Consider the following 14,664-nt stretch of genomic DNA (forward strand, 5'->3'; position numbering starts at 1 on the left):
GGCGAGGCCACAGGAAATCAAAGTTCATCAGTAAGAGGTGAATATGAACAGGTTTATGAAAAAGTAACTTGTATTATGTACTTAGACTCACTAATTCTGATATAGAATTCAGAAATGACAAAGACATGAAAATAAAAATATATAAATGGATATCAGTAAATATGTAATATGTAAATAGAGGTACAGGTAGGGCCATAAAGACATAATTTTTATATGTTAAAGTTGTTACCAGTTAAAAATAGATTGTTAAACTATTACAATGTTTTGTGTGTTTCCCATGGTAACCACAAAGAAAGCATAGCTAGAGTATATATGGAAGGAAATGAACAGATAACAAAAGTATGTCACTAAAATAAAAGGTGAAACAAAAGAAAGCGAGAGAGAAAAGGGGGGTCAAAGGACTTCAAGATTTAGAGTAGACAGTTAAGAATAATAAATCCTTTCCCATAATTACGTCAACTATAGATAGATCTGTAGACACAGACTGGCCAAATATATATTTTTAAAGCATCTATATGCTGCATATAAGGAACTATATCTATATATAAGGAGATACATATTAATTTTAGCCCGTGAAAATGGAAGCCAGAGTACAGAGATAGTTATACTATACTACCATCAGGAAAAATGTTAGTCAAAAACTGTCCAAGAGTGAAAAAAACAAAAAAACAAGAGACTTCCTCTATCATTATATAACCCATTATATAACAGAACAAGCCAAACATACACAACCAGCTACGAGAGCTCCAAAATAGAGAAAACACTGACAAGACTGAAGAAAGAAACACAATGGTTCAGTAACCGTTCATGACATGAGTGGCCCACTCTCAATAAGGTCAGCGAGGAAGGAAAGGGCCTGCCCAGCAGTGGAGCCCCTGCCACGCGTACAGCACACCCCATCCACTTCCATCATAACCCACTTTCTTGTCCCCAGGACTGAGTCAGCCAGGCCACAGCCTGCCTCGGTAGATGCTCTATAACATGGATATTCTGCTGGCAGCAGGTTGAAACTAGAAATCATCAGCAGAAGGGAAACGGGGAAAGCCCACAAGTATTTCAGAATGAAACAACGCGGTGTTAAACAACGGGTCAAAAGAGAAATCCAAGGAAATTTGCAAACCTCTCTTTTCAAAAGAAACAAAAACATGCTGTACCCAAACCTACCAGATGCAGGAAGAACAATCCTGAGTGGAGGCTTAAGGGGCATTTAAAAAGAGAAATGCCAAGAGCAAGGAGAGCAAGGTTGGAAAGGGAGGGAGGAGAGGGGAGGAGAGAAGAGAAACAGGAGAGGGGAAGGACAAGAATCGCTCATTACAAGGAGCCAGAGAACAAATTATGTTCAAAACAGGGGGGTGGAGAGATGGAAACGACAAATGAAACAGCATTAAACCTATCAAAGTAGGAGCTGTTTTTTGAACAGATCAACACAATTGATAAACCTTCACTCACATTAACTGAAGAAATCAAAGAGTTAAAATCAGAGGACTATAAGGATGGCTCAGTGGTAAGGGGACTTGCTGCCGTGCCAGAAGACCTGAGTTCCGTCCCTAGGACTCTGAGGACAGAGGGAGAGAACTGACCCCTCAAAGTCACCCTTTCACCTCATTACTGTGACACCAGTATGGATGCCCGTGCACATGTGTGTGCGTGTAATATATATTACACACATATATGTGTATATATGCAAATTAACTAGAATAAGGCCTGCATCAGGACCAAAGCGCTGATTTTCTGCAGCCGCCAGGACAGTGAAAATAAAAGTGCATTTTCTGTGCTCTACCTACTATAAGGCATTTTACTATCACAGACTGAACAGATGTAGGCAACATGAAAAAGTTCTATCCTGAAAATTATAAACCAGTGTCAGAAAATAAAAACATGAGTAAATGCAAGGTGTTTTCCTGGGCTAGAAGACTTGTTGCCATCGCTATGATGCCTGCACCATGTCCAGTAATCTGCTTATTCATTGCAGGTGCTATTGCATCTCTGGGAAGCTTCTTTGCAGGAGAGAAAACTGTATTCTAAAATGTACATCTTTTTAAAATTTCCTCAGTACCGGAGATGGAACCTAGGGCTTCACACATGCTATGCAAATGCTCCCAGGCTCACCTGTATCCCCAGCCTTCTGCTTCTCTTTATTCCGAGATGGCCTCCATTAGTTGCCACGGCTCAGCCTGTCCTCACTGTGCAGCCCCGGCTGGCTTCAAGCTCCTCCTGCCCCAGCCTCCTGAACAGGCCTTTGTCGCTGTGCCTCAATCTAAGATTCACCTTGAATCTCAGAGGGTCTTGAATACACAAAACAAGAAGAAGAGGAAGAGGAAGAAAAGGAAGAGGAAGAAGAAGAAAGGACAAGTCTCTATAAAATAAGAGCAGACAGGATAACTAATGCACACACATCATAGCATGGAGACAGATAAGAACAATGGAGTAGGAAAGGAAATCTAGAGAACCAGAAACACATGCAAATGTTCATATCAACAAATGATTCTTGACAAATGTGCCAGGACCATGCTGTGGGGGAAGGGCAATCTCTTCAACAAATGGTTTTGGGAAAATTAGATGGCCATATGGAAGAAATGAAGTTGGGTTCACCTTTCATCACACACAGAGAGTAACTCAAGGCTAGTGAGATGGCTCCGTGGGTAGGAATGCTTGCCTGCCCAGCCTGACGACCTGAATTCAATCCCCAGGATCCATGTGATGGAAGATGAGAACTGACTCCCAAAAGCTGACCTCTGACCTCCCCAACACACTGTGGTGTGTGTGTTTCACCCCTCTCCCCTCCCCACACACATAGAAATAAATGTTAAAAAGAAAAATCCACAAAGACTTAAAGGCAAGATCTTCCCCAATCGACAAAACTCCTGGAAGAAAACACTGAGGAAAGTTTTCATGATGTTGGATTTGGCCAGGACTTTTCTTGGACTATGAAAACTCAATCCACAGGCAGCAATAGAAACAAAACAAAACAAAAACAAAAACAAACAAACAAAAAAAAAAACCAGGCACAACTGCACCAGACTTTAAATATGGAAATGCTAAGGATGCTAGAGTGAAAGGCAACCTTGGAAAGGCAACATTGTAAATCACGTGTGGGATCAATAATAGACAAAAGACACCAGGAAGAGCCCAAAGGGGAACCAAGCTGACCAGAACCAGTCTTAGACTTCCCAGCCTCTGTGAGGAGCACACTTCTGTTGTCAACCCACTCAAACTATGATATTTTTGTTATTATAGTCTGAACTAAGACACCATGTAGAGGAATTTTAACCCAGCAACATGGCTCCTCTGTTGAGGGATCACATTCAAAGACCTAGGTCTGTGTGATCCAGCTGGAGTACAGACATGCCCTTAGTATAAACCTTTAATCCTCTGGCTGGAATACAGACATGACACGCCTTTAATCGCAAACAATGATGTCTAATTGAGGTGCCAACAAAGTGATGAATCAGAGAATGATTGACAGGATGAGTCAGAGACAGGATATGCCCAACCCCCACGAGAGCAGACAAGAAAGAGAAGCTACTTAAGAGCAGCATATAGAGAGAAAGCAGAGAGTTCCGGGAGACAACAGAGTTTGGGAATATAGTTCAGGTGGGTGCAGTTCAGCTGAGTGCACTGGAGATCCATTTAGCTCATGCAGTTCTGTTTAGTTCATGCAGTCAGTACAGTTCAGTTCATGGCGTTCAGAGGCCGTTTCCCTGAGCAGAGTAATTCAGTGAGAAGCTGAGAGAAGCCAGTTTGAATCAGTCAGCTTGAAGAGGCATTTTTAGCCAGAACAGCTGAGTTGAACCAGCCAGCCAGAGTTTTAAAGAACTAGAATGGGTGACCTTATTCAGCAGTAAGCCTCTGAAGCTGGAAACATTCTAGGCCTAGGTTAGCAGATGGATGCTAGAAGCTGAAGCATTCAAAGTCTGGGCTTGCAGAAAATTAGATTGTACAGAGGCTAGATGCTTCCAGGACTAGGCCTAGGGATAGACAGGAAGGCTCTGGGCTGAGCCCAAGCCATGTATGTGTAAAGCTTGGGTATGGCTCTCATCTCATGCCCTCATCGGAGGAAATAAAAGCAACATTTACGACACCATTTCTGACTACACATAAAAATAACTAACAACAAGACATCGGAGCAACATTGGCTGTCAGTTTGGAGCCTGGGGTCCAAGTCTCCCTTTTGGGGCATCCAGGCACCAATGAGTACAAGCGCTGGGCTCCAAGGGATGATGCTTAGCCCGGCGGGTGGGTCTGTGGGATCCCAGTCCAGCAGTGAATGCCCAAAGAGAGAAAGCCTTCCCTGAGGTAGTTTTCCATGAAACAGCTCTTTTAGTGTTACAGAACTGTTAGCATCACAGCCAGTGATACAGCAGCTCTTTATTTGGGGGGGGGGAGGGAAGTAAGGGCTATATAAACCTTAGGGAAGTGAGGGGTTTTGGGTGAGTGACGTCACTGGCTGGAGCTGAGGTGCTGGGAACGCTTCATTTGCAGAGAGGAATTACAGGCGCTAGGTCATGTGACTACCTCAAGAATGGCCAGGGCCACAGGGCGCCTCTGAGGCCGGCAAGCTCCGAGCAGGGAGGAAGCAACCCTTACTCTTGCAGGTCTCAGGATTGAGGCTTCTGGGCACGTCTCGACCTTGCGCTAGCTCCATGCCAGTCTACCCGGTGGCACAGTCCACATGCCACACAGTTGGCCACGGTTTAGAAGCCGTGCAGATGACAACGTGTGATGTGTGTATGGGAGCACAGAGGTGCGTGTGTGTGTGTGTGTGTGTGTGTGTGTGTGAAGAGGAGGGAGGGAGTTCTGTTCCTTGCTGTAACAGACGAATCTTGCAGACCCTCTACTAAGTGAAATAAGCGAGCCACAAAAGACAAACTCTACGTGGCCCCATTTACACGAGCTTCCCTAAAGTCACCGGACCACAAGACTCAGAAAGGGGATGGCGGGAGGGTATGAAAATTGGGTAAAAAGTTCCAGCTTACGAGACAAGTTTCTGGAAACGGGCTGCAGAGTGAGGTGGGTTCACCTCACGTTGCTGAAGCACAGGCTTTAAATGCTGTCACCCTGCGGGTGAGGTGAAGGGTGTGTGTGTGTGTGTGTGCATGACATAAAAGCAGAAATACAACTGTCTCCGGAGACAAGGGAGACTAATGGGAAAGGGGAGGGGTGAACAAAGAAGGGGAGGAAACACTGAAATATGTTCAACACATCATATACACATGTATGGAATCATAAAAAATAAAAAAGGTCTGGAGAGATGGCTCTCCGCCTCTTCAGAGCCAGTTAAGAGCTCTCTTCCAGAGGACCTGGGTTTGATTCCCAGCACCGGCACGGTGGCTCACAAGCATCTATAACTCCATTTCCAGGGGATCCAATGCCCTCTTCTCTGGGCACCAGGCATGCTAGTGACACACACACATACCTGCAGGCAGAACACCCACACACATAAAATGTTTAAAAATGAAAGTAAAAACGGAAGATGTTATAGTTTTTAAGCCATTGCCCCTCCCCCAGCACCCTTGCAAACAGGTGCCTGCAAAGGGCCTGGCCTACCCGAGTCTCAAGGGGATGTGTTTGGTGTGGAGGAGAAAATGGGGCCCCAGCATGAGCTAGTAGTTGCAAATATTGAGGGAGGGATATGTTTTGAGTGGGGAAGAATTTGATGATTTTTAACTGAAGGACTATGTATGTAACTTGCTCTGGATCAAACAGACGTACATCCTTAGTGCTCTGAGAGGTTGGGCCCTGGGTTTACTCGGATTCCATCTGGTAGTCTGAACCTACTTACATGTGTGAATGGATTACAAATTGCCCTTGCAAAATCTACCCACTCCATGGGTAGAGCATTCTAAGAAGTTTCGTTCCTCTGGGATGCCTGCCTTCATCCCAAGGTCACATCTGGGGGCAAAAAGAAACTGTTCATGACAGCTTCCTCCAAGCCTACGACAAACCGTCCGCTTGGCTAACAATAACACTCTCAATTGCTTTGTCTTTTTAAATCATTTATTCAGAGGCAAATTTTACCCTCCTGAGGCAAGCAAACAGACCCCATCAGGATAGTTACAGTGTGCACCTACAGCCCTGCCAATTAAGGCTTTGCGCTAAACTCTGCTGTGTGTTGATATTGGTGGTCAGCCTTATTAGCTCTGGGACCAACTAAGAGACGTGTCTGCCTGCCAGGGTATTTCCTGGAAAGCTTAATTGAGGGAGGACAACCTTCCCCACAGTGTTGGCAGCTACAAAGAGGTCTGAGGGAAACAGGGCTTCTGCCTTCCCATCTTCCCGCTGGCCGGCAAGTTCATCCACGCTCTTTTTGCCACTACTGTTGCCATCTTCACTGACTTGGGAAGATGGCTTCTCCAGTCTGCAACACGGACTGAAGGCCACATGCTCTCAGGAATCCCCATGGCCTTCAGCAGCCGACTGAGGGATTTAGACTCCTGGACTAAGCAGATACTGGCTTCTCACATTCTCCAAAATTCAGACAGCCACTGTTGGATTTCCCAGCCAGTAAGCCAACCTAATAAATCTCCTTTATTAATATGTAACCTATTCCTCTAAAAAACCCTGACTAGTGCATACCCTAAAAGAAAGGTATTATTCTCATTTTGTATTATGTTCTCAAGAAGTTTACATAATTGTCTAAAGCCCCCACTGCTAGCAGGAGAGAGCTAGGAGTCAAACAGGAATGCTGTACAGAGAAGCATGCACTTTCTAATATGTTATATCGTCTCTCTTAGATACAGTCTAATGGGGGGGGGCGACACTCATCTCAAAGGAAAAGGAAGGCAATTACTTTTTCTTCTGTTTTACTTAATTCAAGAAGTAGGTGGCCAGGGCTGAAAAGATGGCTCAGTGGTTAATAGCACTTACTGCTCTTCCAGAGGACCCACTGAGAGCGAGTTTGGCTCCCAGCACCCATGTCCAAGAGCTCAAAAACACCTGTGACTCCAGTTCTAGGGGCTCTTACACCTTCTTCTGAGTTCAAGGGAATCTACACACACAGGGCATATGTTAACACAGATACAGACAGACAAACACACACACACACAAAGAAAGAAAAATTTTAAAAACATTCTAAAAGCAGGGGCTGGAGAGATGGCTCAGTGGTTAAGAGCACTGGTTGCTCTTGTAGAGGACCTGAGTTCGATTCCCAGCACCTGGCCACACAGAGGCTCACAACCATCTCTTAACTCCAGTCTCAAGGGATCTGCCACCCTCTGCTGGCCTCCACACAAACAAAAAGAACAACTAGGATCTAAAAGGATCGATGACCTAAGGCAGTTTTTCCTCCTGCTCCCTGGTGGGGGCTCAAACCCACCAGCCTTGAGCCTGGGAGTCGCGTGTTTCCACTGGGCTACGTCACGAGCCCGCCAAGGAGTGTTCTTTTTCCTGCTTATTCCTTCTCTTAACATGACAAACAAGGAAAGACTTGTTTTTAGATAGAGTGAGGGTTGGAACGGATGTGGTCCCTCGGCCTCTCCTGCAGATGGTTCTTGCAGACCACGCCCCATCCCCACTGCGCAGCCCCCTTCCCTGACAAGACATTCATTCCCAAGTGTCCCATCGGGGTTTTCAAGGATCTGTTTCTAAGCAACTTAAAGGCGAATAGAGAGAGAAGTCTTAAAAATGCATATATTTCCATCTCACACTTCTCATAGAAGAAAATATATATCCATTTTTCCATAATACCTAGAAAAAGAAATACTTAGGCTATTCGCTAAAATCAGTACTTTAACAATGCTCAGCACGTGTGAATGCTGAGAAACGCTGGCGCTTTTACTGCTTCCCAAGAGCGAGGGAGACCTGACGCCGGGGTTCTGCCGTCAGCCTGTGTCTGTTAGAGAGAAGGGGCGTGCAGGGGCTCCAGGAGCGTGTGGTGGCGCTGGATCCGCTCCAGGAGCTGCTGGGCTACGGGCTTGAACTCCGTCTCCCAGTGGAGCCTGTGGTAACTTCTCAGGTCCTGGTCAAAACTGCCATGCAGGGCCAGTTCTTCATCTGTATGGGGGGGGGGGATAAAAATCAGAGCAATTACTTGGAGTGTGATCCTACCGGGTCCAGTTCATCTCCCCTGGGGGGACTCCTCACTCTGGGTCATCTTTAATACCTGGTGATGACACGGGATGTGACTTAGGATTAAAAGCTGTTTGTTTGTTTGTTTGTTTGCTGGTTTGGTGTGTTTGTTTTTGAGATAAGGTCTTCTAAATTGCCTCGGTTTATGCTAATCTGTAACTCCTGGACTCCTGTGATTCTCCCGCCTCAGCCTTCCCAGGAGAGGAGACCACAGGCTCATAGCACTACACCCTGAGAAAGAAATCTATTTTAATGAGAGTTCTTTTGAACTTTACAAATATTTAAGAGCGTGTGTATGTGTGTGTTTCTTTTTTAGTTTTTGTTGTTGTTCTTTTTCCTTTCTTTATATTTTTGTTTCTTTATTTTTAAGACAGGGTTTCTCTGTGTAACAGACCTGGTTGTCCTGAAACTCACTTTGCAGACCAGGCTGGCCTCCCTCACTTGGTAGACCAGGCTGGCCTCTGCTACACTTACTGCCAAAGAGTTTGACTGTCCATATCTGTCACAGGGAAGCAATGCAAACCATGCCGTGTGGGCAGATGTGCACTGCCATTCCTGACTCAATGACATACTCCCCTTTATACACCTCCCCTCAGGATAGGGATAAGGGCACGCTCGCTCCCTTGGTAAAAATAGCTAGAGGTTAGTTTGAAAACAGCCAGTTTGGAGGACATGAGTATGCAGCGTTTTGGGCTCTCCTCCAACTTCTGGGAGTATGTGAGCCATAAAAGCATCTTCTCTGTTGCCGTAGCCGTCCCAGTGGGCAGCGGGTGTCTGCAAAGCAGAAAAAAGACGACAGCCACACAGATCTGCCTGCCTCTGCCTCCTGAGTGCTGGGACTAAAGGCGAGCGCCACTGCCGCCCACTCGGTTCTTTATTTTTATTTTATCATTACCATTATTAACGTTTTTGGGTTTTTTCCCTGATTGTCAGCCTGTGCTGCACCAAGTATTCGTCTGGTGTCTGTGGATGTCAGAAGAGGGGACCAGCTCCCCTGGAACGGAAGTTAGAGACGGTTGTTAGCCTCTGTGTGAGTGCTGAGAATTAGGACAAGTGGCCTGGAATTCCAGAACCTCCGGCTGCAGCCTCTGGAGGGCTAAGTGTTGGGACAGCTAACGTGTACCAGCATGACCCCACAAAGCAAATATATCCTAGTGTCTTGATTTTAAAAGGGAAATCTTTTTATTTTCTTTTTTGAAAAACCATCCGGGCACGGTGGTACATACCTTTAATCCCAGCACTCGGGGGAGGCGAAGGCAGACAGATCTCTGTGAGTTCAAGGCTAGCCTGGTCTACAAAGTGAGTCCAGGACAGCCAAGGCTACACAGAGAAACCCTGTCTCAAAAAGTCAAAAGGAAAAGGAAGGAAAAAAAGGAAAGAAAAAAACCCTCTTAGATTGAAATGAGCTTTTCTTTCAATAATTTCCTAAGTTTTACTTACCTATTAGTTTACATCCAAACATCAATAATTTCTCATCAATTATGTCTCAAGATAAATGAGGAATAAATGGCTTCCTCGTATGTGCTTTAAAAAGGTTAATTACTTCAATGATGTCGGAGAAAGAGGGAAGGACTTGGGGAATCTTTTGGAGAAATGGGCCAATTCGGCACAGAAGCCGCCACCCTACCAACCTCACATTTCTCATAAAAAAAAATTAGGGACACTGAGAATCCTAAAGACTCTCTGAGTCCCCATGAAAAATGCAAAAAAAAAAAAAAAAAAAAAAAAAAAGGCACTTGTAAAAATAAAATGCAAAATAAAACTTTAATTTCACTCTTAACACAAGAACACACTGAATTCTGGGAACACTCTCAAGTATCTTCAGCCCGAGTGGAAACCCAGCCCTAGTCCTTGCGAGCCAGCACCTCCTGGCCTGTTCTATTGGGCCTGACCTCACACCCTAGATGATGTACTGCAGGAAAGCGCACAGGCTCTGCCATTCCTAGTTCTGGGGCCTGAGCTAAACAGCTTACACAGCGACCACTAAGTCCCAAGATGGCCACACTCCTGCTCCTTACACGATGTGCAAACATGTTATATGGCCAGTTAGAGACCGTTGGAGAGCGCTTGAGGCTCTGTTTACCATTTCTGCAGCAGACATCTGTGTCTGTTCAGTGGCTGCTTGGCACGGAGGGGGCTAGTGTCACCAACATCAGATAAGGGAGTGTGGGATCTCTGTTTGGACTGCCTGCTCCCCTCCTCGGGATCAAGGACAGAGCTGTGCAGCTTGGAGATAAGTTCCATGAAGACACAAGCACTCCAGCCAGGCTTCCATGGAGACTGGGTAAGCAAACCTGGCCCTCTCCACTGGTGAGATAACCCAGGCTTCGAGCGGGGAGGGTACTGCCAGTGTTCCCTGCCTTCAAGGGCATTCCTGTTTGGCTTCTTCCAGACAAGAAGAGCCTGCTAGACTGAGTGACTCCAGATTTGGAGTCCTATTCTGTCTTTTTAGGTCTTTCTGAGCACTAAACGTTGGTTGGCAAAGTCGGTTTTAAGCTCTTATTTCCCAAGGTGTTTAATTCTGAGAAGGGGCCCTTTATAATTTCCTCCTCTGTTAGGGCTGTAGCTGAATTTGGTGGTTTGACATACTGTGTTTTTTTATTGTAATCTAACGTTAACCCTCTCGTGCCCTCGAGGCCCAGCCTTTACAGAAATTAGTTCAGCCGTAGTCAGACCATATTAGTTCTGAGTCAGGATACACTGGACAAAAAATAGTTAAATAGCCACTGACAAGAAAAATGCAGAAATAAGAAGTGCGTTAGAAAGTGGCATGTCACATTAGGTATTAAGTTTGGAACTTGCACTGCAAGGAGTGGCAGTGGCTGATCCAATTAAAATTCAGATCTATCAAACTTGCTGTGACCCTCAGTAAGAAGTATTTGTTCTGTGACTCCACACACTTATTTATCTAAGCAGCAAATACATGCTACCTTTTTGTTTTTTTACATGCATGATATATGCCATATCTTCCTTGCTACTTCGGTTTCTTAAAGATGTTGGTTATAATCTACTCAGTTGGCCCTGTAACCCGTGGTGTGAGCTGCTAACCAGCCTTCCGCATGCATCTCTGCTCCCTGCAGATAGGAAGGCTTAGGGTGAAGAGCCACAAAGGATTAACAGTTCCAAACAACCACTGCTGCCATGTCCCCTCAGCAGAGATTGCCTGGATGTCCCCTCAGGCATTCCCCTTTAGGGGACAGTCTCAGGTGTGTCCCAGGAGCCCCTGGTAGCACTTTGGTGTTGTTCTCATGGCTTCTCCAACTGAAATGCCAGGTCCCGCTCTCCCCTTGTCACAAAACCTGATGGCAGGATCCAAGTGCCCCCGGATGAGCAAAAAGCACCCAAAAAAAAGTAGGGCCAGCAAGATGGCTCAGCAGGCTAAGGTGCCCATGGCCCAGCCTGGCGACCTGGGTTTGATCCCTGAGAATCCACGTGATGGAAGGGGAGAACTCCACCCCCACCACCAAGTTGTCTTCTGGTCTCCATACACGTACCATGGCATGGTCAAGGGTACACAAGCACACACATACCCACGCACCACCACCACTGCCAAAACCAACCCAACCTAGTGGCGTCCTTCAAATTCACAGGAAACAGCACACACCTGTTTGTCTCTGGCTGGCAGCTTCCTGAAAGGGGCTCATGGTGGGTCCCAAGATGAGCATTTGGCCGGTGAGCTTGTAAGCAACGGCTTTGGAGGCTGCAGAGGCGGCCCGGTGGTTAAGAGGGCGTACCGCTCTTGCAGAGGGCCTGAGTTCCCAGCACCCAAATCAGGCAGCTCGCAACCACCCCTAGCTCCAGCTCCAGGGGACCCAACATCCTCTTCTGGCTTCTCTGTACACTTGCACACATGGCATACACTCACACAGACACACGTAGATACATTGAATACATATATGTACATGTATGTATGTATATATATATATATATATATATATATATAGTGTGTGTGTGTGTGTGTGTGTGTGTGTGTGTGTGTGTGTAGCTATCTTTGGGGGAAGCGGTGGTGCCGGGAAGTTTTAGCCTGTGGTTTGTTGAAGATCGTCATCCTCTGAGTCTTGCTTTAGCTAGGCAGCTCTCCGCACTCCACTCTTACTGTATATCTTCTCGACACTTACCCTTCTCAGCAGGCTTTTGTGTTGTGCAGGGATAAAGACAGAACAGAAACTGAGGGAATGTCCGTGTCTGGCCCAACCTGAGACCCACCCATGTGAGAGAGCCAAACCCCTGACACTATTAACGATAGTCTGCTATGTTTGCAGACGGGAGCCTGCACATCTGTCCTCTGAGAGGCTCTACCCAGCAGTGGATCGAAACAGATGCTGAGACACACAGCCAAACACTGGGCAGAATGCAGGGAGTCTTGTGGAAGAGTGGGGCCGGGAAAGGATAGGAGGACCTGGAGGGGACAGGAGCTCCACAAGAAGACCAACAGAGCCAACTAACCAGGGACTAGAAGGGCTTGCAGAGACTGAAACACCAACTAAAAGTCATGCCTGGACTGGATCTAGGCCTCCTACACAGATGTAGCTGATGTGCAGCTCAGACTTCATGTGGGTTCCCTAGTAAGGGGAGTAGGGGCTGTCTCTGACTTGGATTCAGTTGCCTGTTAGTTAATTAGTTAGTTAGTTAGTTAGTTAGTTAGTTAGCTTGACTACTTCCCCCTGGTGGGGCTGCCTCACCAGTTGGGGAAGAAGTCCCCCTCAGTCCTGATTCGACTTGATGTGCTGGGGTGAGTTGGGGGGGGTGTCCCCTTTTATGAGGGGGAAGGGAGGGGGAACAGAGAGGGAGGGTGGGAGTGGGAGAGAGTGAGCTATGATCAGGATGTAAAGTGAATAAATAAATGCATTAATTAATTAAAAAGAGTCAACAGCAAGGGAGATGTCAACACTCGGTGTGGAAGGTGGAAGCAGGAGGGAGTGAAACACGGGAGCAAGCATGAGATTAGAGGAGGCAATGGGGAGCAGGGGAGCTTAGCCAGGCAGGGCTGGGCCTCCAGACAATGGGCCCAGAGCAGGTCCCTGAGGTTGAGGCTCCCAAGCAGCCCAGGGAAACCACGCAGTGTCTGATTTCCTGGCTCCCTCCTCCTTGCACATCCTTCCCTGGGCTAGAACATCATGAACCAGAGCAGAGGTTCCCATCGCTGGCGCTGCCACTTCAGCCTCTGACAAAGAACTGTTGAAGTCATGGTTTCCCAGGCGGGGCCCAGCTCCGCTGAAATCAGGACTGCTAAGGCTGCACCAGGCCGACTGTCTTAACTCCACAGCTGACTTCTGTTCTCAGGCCTCACAGGAACTGAACGGAGGCGACTTGTGCAGGCACCCTGGCTTCCTGCCACCCAGAAATCCTCCGTGTTCACGAGGATGCTGAGAACGTCAATCATTTACACCTAGGCCCATTCTTCTTCTTGCACTGAGTTTTAACGCGCACACACACAAAAAAAATTGTATAGACCGTCACGACAAACTCCATAATGGCCAAGCAGATCTGACTCTTTCATGTAACTTCCGAACCTCTGGATCTGTTATTTTCTGCCACATCCCTTAGCATTCATAAAGTGTATCAGCCCTCCTTGCCATCTTGTCTGGTATCAGGCACAGCATTCAACTCTTGGTGTGAGTGTGCATTTACTCCTAGGCACCATGAAAGGGTTAACCAAATTTAGAGGGCATTAAAAACATAAACTTAAGGAGGTATGGTGGTTTGAATAGGGATGGCCTAGGCTCATAGATTTGAATGTTTGGTCATGAGAGAGTGTGGCTCCTTGACAGAGCTTAGGAGGTGTGGCCTTGTTGGGGGAAGCATGTGGTGGAAGGGTGGGGGGGGGAACTTGGGGTTTCAAAAGCTCAACCCACGCCAAGTCTCTCCTTCTCCCCATTGCCTGGAGATGTGGAACTCTCAGCTCCTTCTCCAACACCATGCCTGCCTGGGTGCTGCTGTGCTCTCCGCCATGGCAATGGGTTAAGCCTCTGAAGCTGTAAGAGAGCCCTAATCAAATGCTTTCTTTTACAGGAGTTGTCGTGGTCATGGTGTCTGATCACAGCAACAGAATAGTCGCTAGGCCAACAGGCTAAGCCCAAGCTTTAAAAACGTCTGAAGGATAAAAGCAAGACACTAAAATTTGGAGCTGTTTGGCTGGAAGACTTTGGGTCTTTTATCGTGCTTCTGTTGTGATGCTTGTCCGAGCCTCACAGTTAAGGTTCTGGGCCTGAATGGGGCTTATCACCCTCCTGTTTTAGAGATAGTAAGGCAAGCAATAACAGATGCAGTATTCAAACATCACCACAAATGTAAGCTGGGGGGATTCAAGCCCGCAGCTTCTTAGTTACCCAGAGCCTTTTCTAAGTAGCTATTGCTGGCCCACAGAAGCAGATAATCATGGACCCTTATCTCCATGTGGGGAATAGGAATTTGTAAAAAGAATTCACTTTATGCACTTTCCCGCCTTTCAGGTGTGGGGAGCCCACCGTAGTGTCAAGTTGTTCCCCAGACCCTTCCCTATGTGATAATCAGCATCACTAATTAATGTATAGGTTTATCTGAGAACATGGCTTAATTCAAAGCAGCTTTTCTTAATTATGGCAGTGCCTATACTTT

General features: G+C 46.6%; 1 protein-coding gene across 1 annotated transcript in view; it reads right to left on the minus strand.

Annotated features, from left to right (window-relative positions):
• Positions 1–5,975: 5,975 nt before the first annotated feature.
• The window catches only part of Armc2 (armadillo repeat containing 2), a 107,217-nt gene continuing 98,528 nt past the window's right edge, over positions 5,976–14,664 (minus strand). Inside the window, exon 18 of the mRNA XM_060373246.1 lies at positions 5,976–7,992. Coding sequence (XP_060229229.1) covers positions 7,835–7,992 — 158 coding nt within the window. The 3' untranslated portion in view covers positions 5,976–7,834. The remainder of the gene's footprint in view (positions 7,993–14,664) is intronic.

Source organism: Meriones unguiculatus, chromosome 20, assembly GCF_030254825.1.
Source record: "Meriones unguiculatus strain TT.TT164.6M chromosome 20, Bangor_MerUng_6.1, whole genome shotgun sequence".
Lineage (NCBI taxonomy): Eukaryota > Metazoa > Chordata > Mammalia > Rodentia > Muridae > Meriones > Meriones unguiculatus.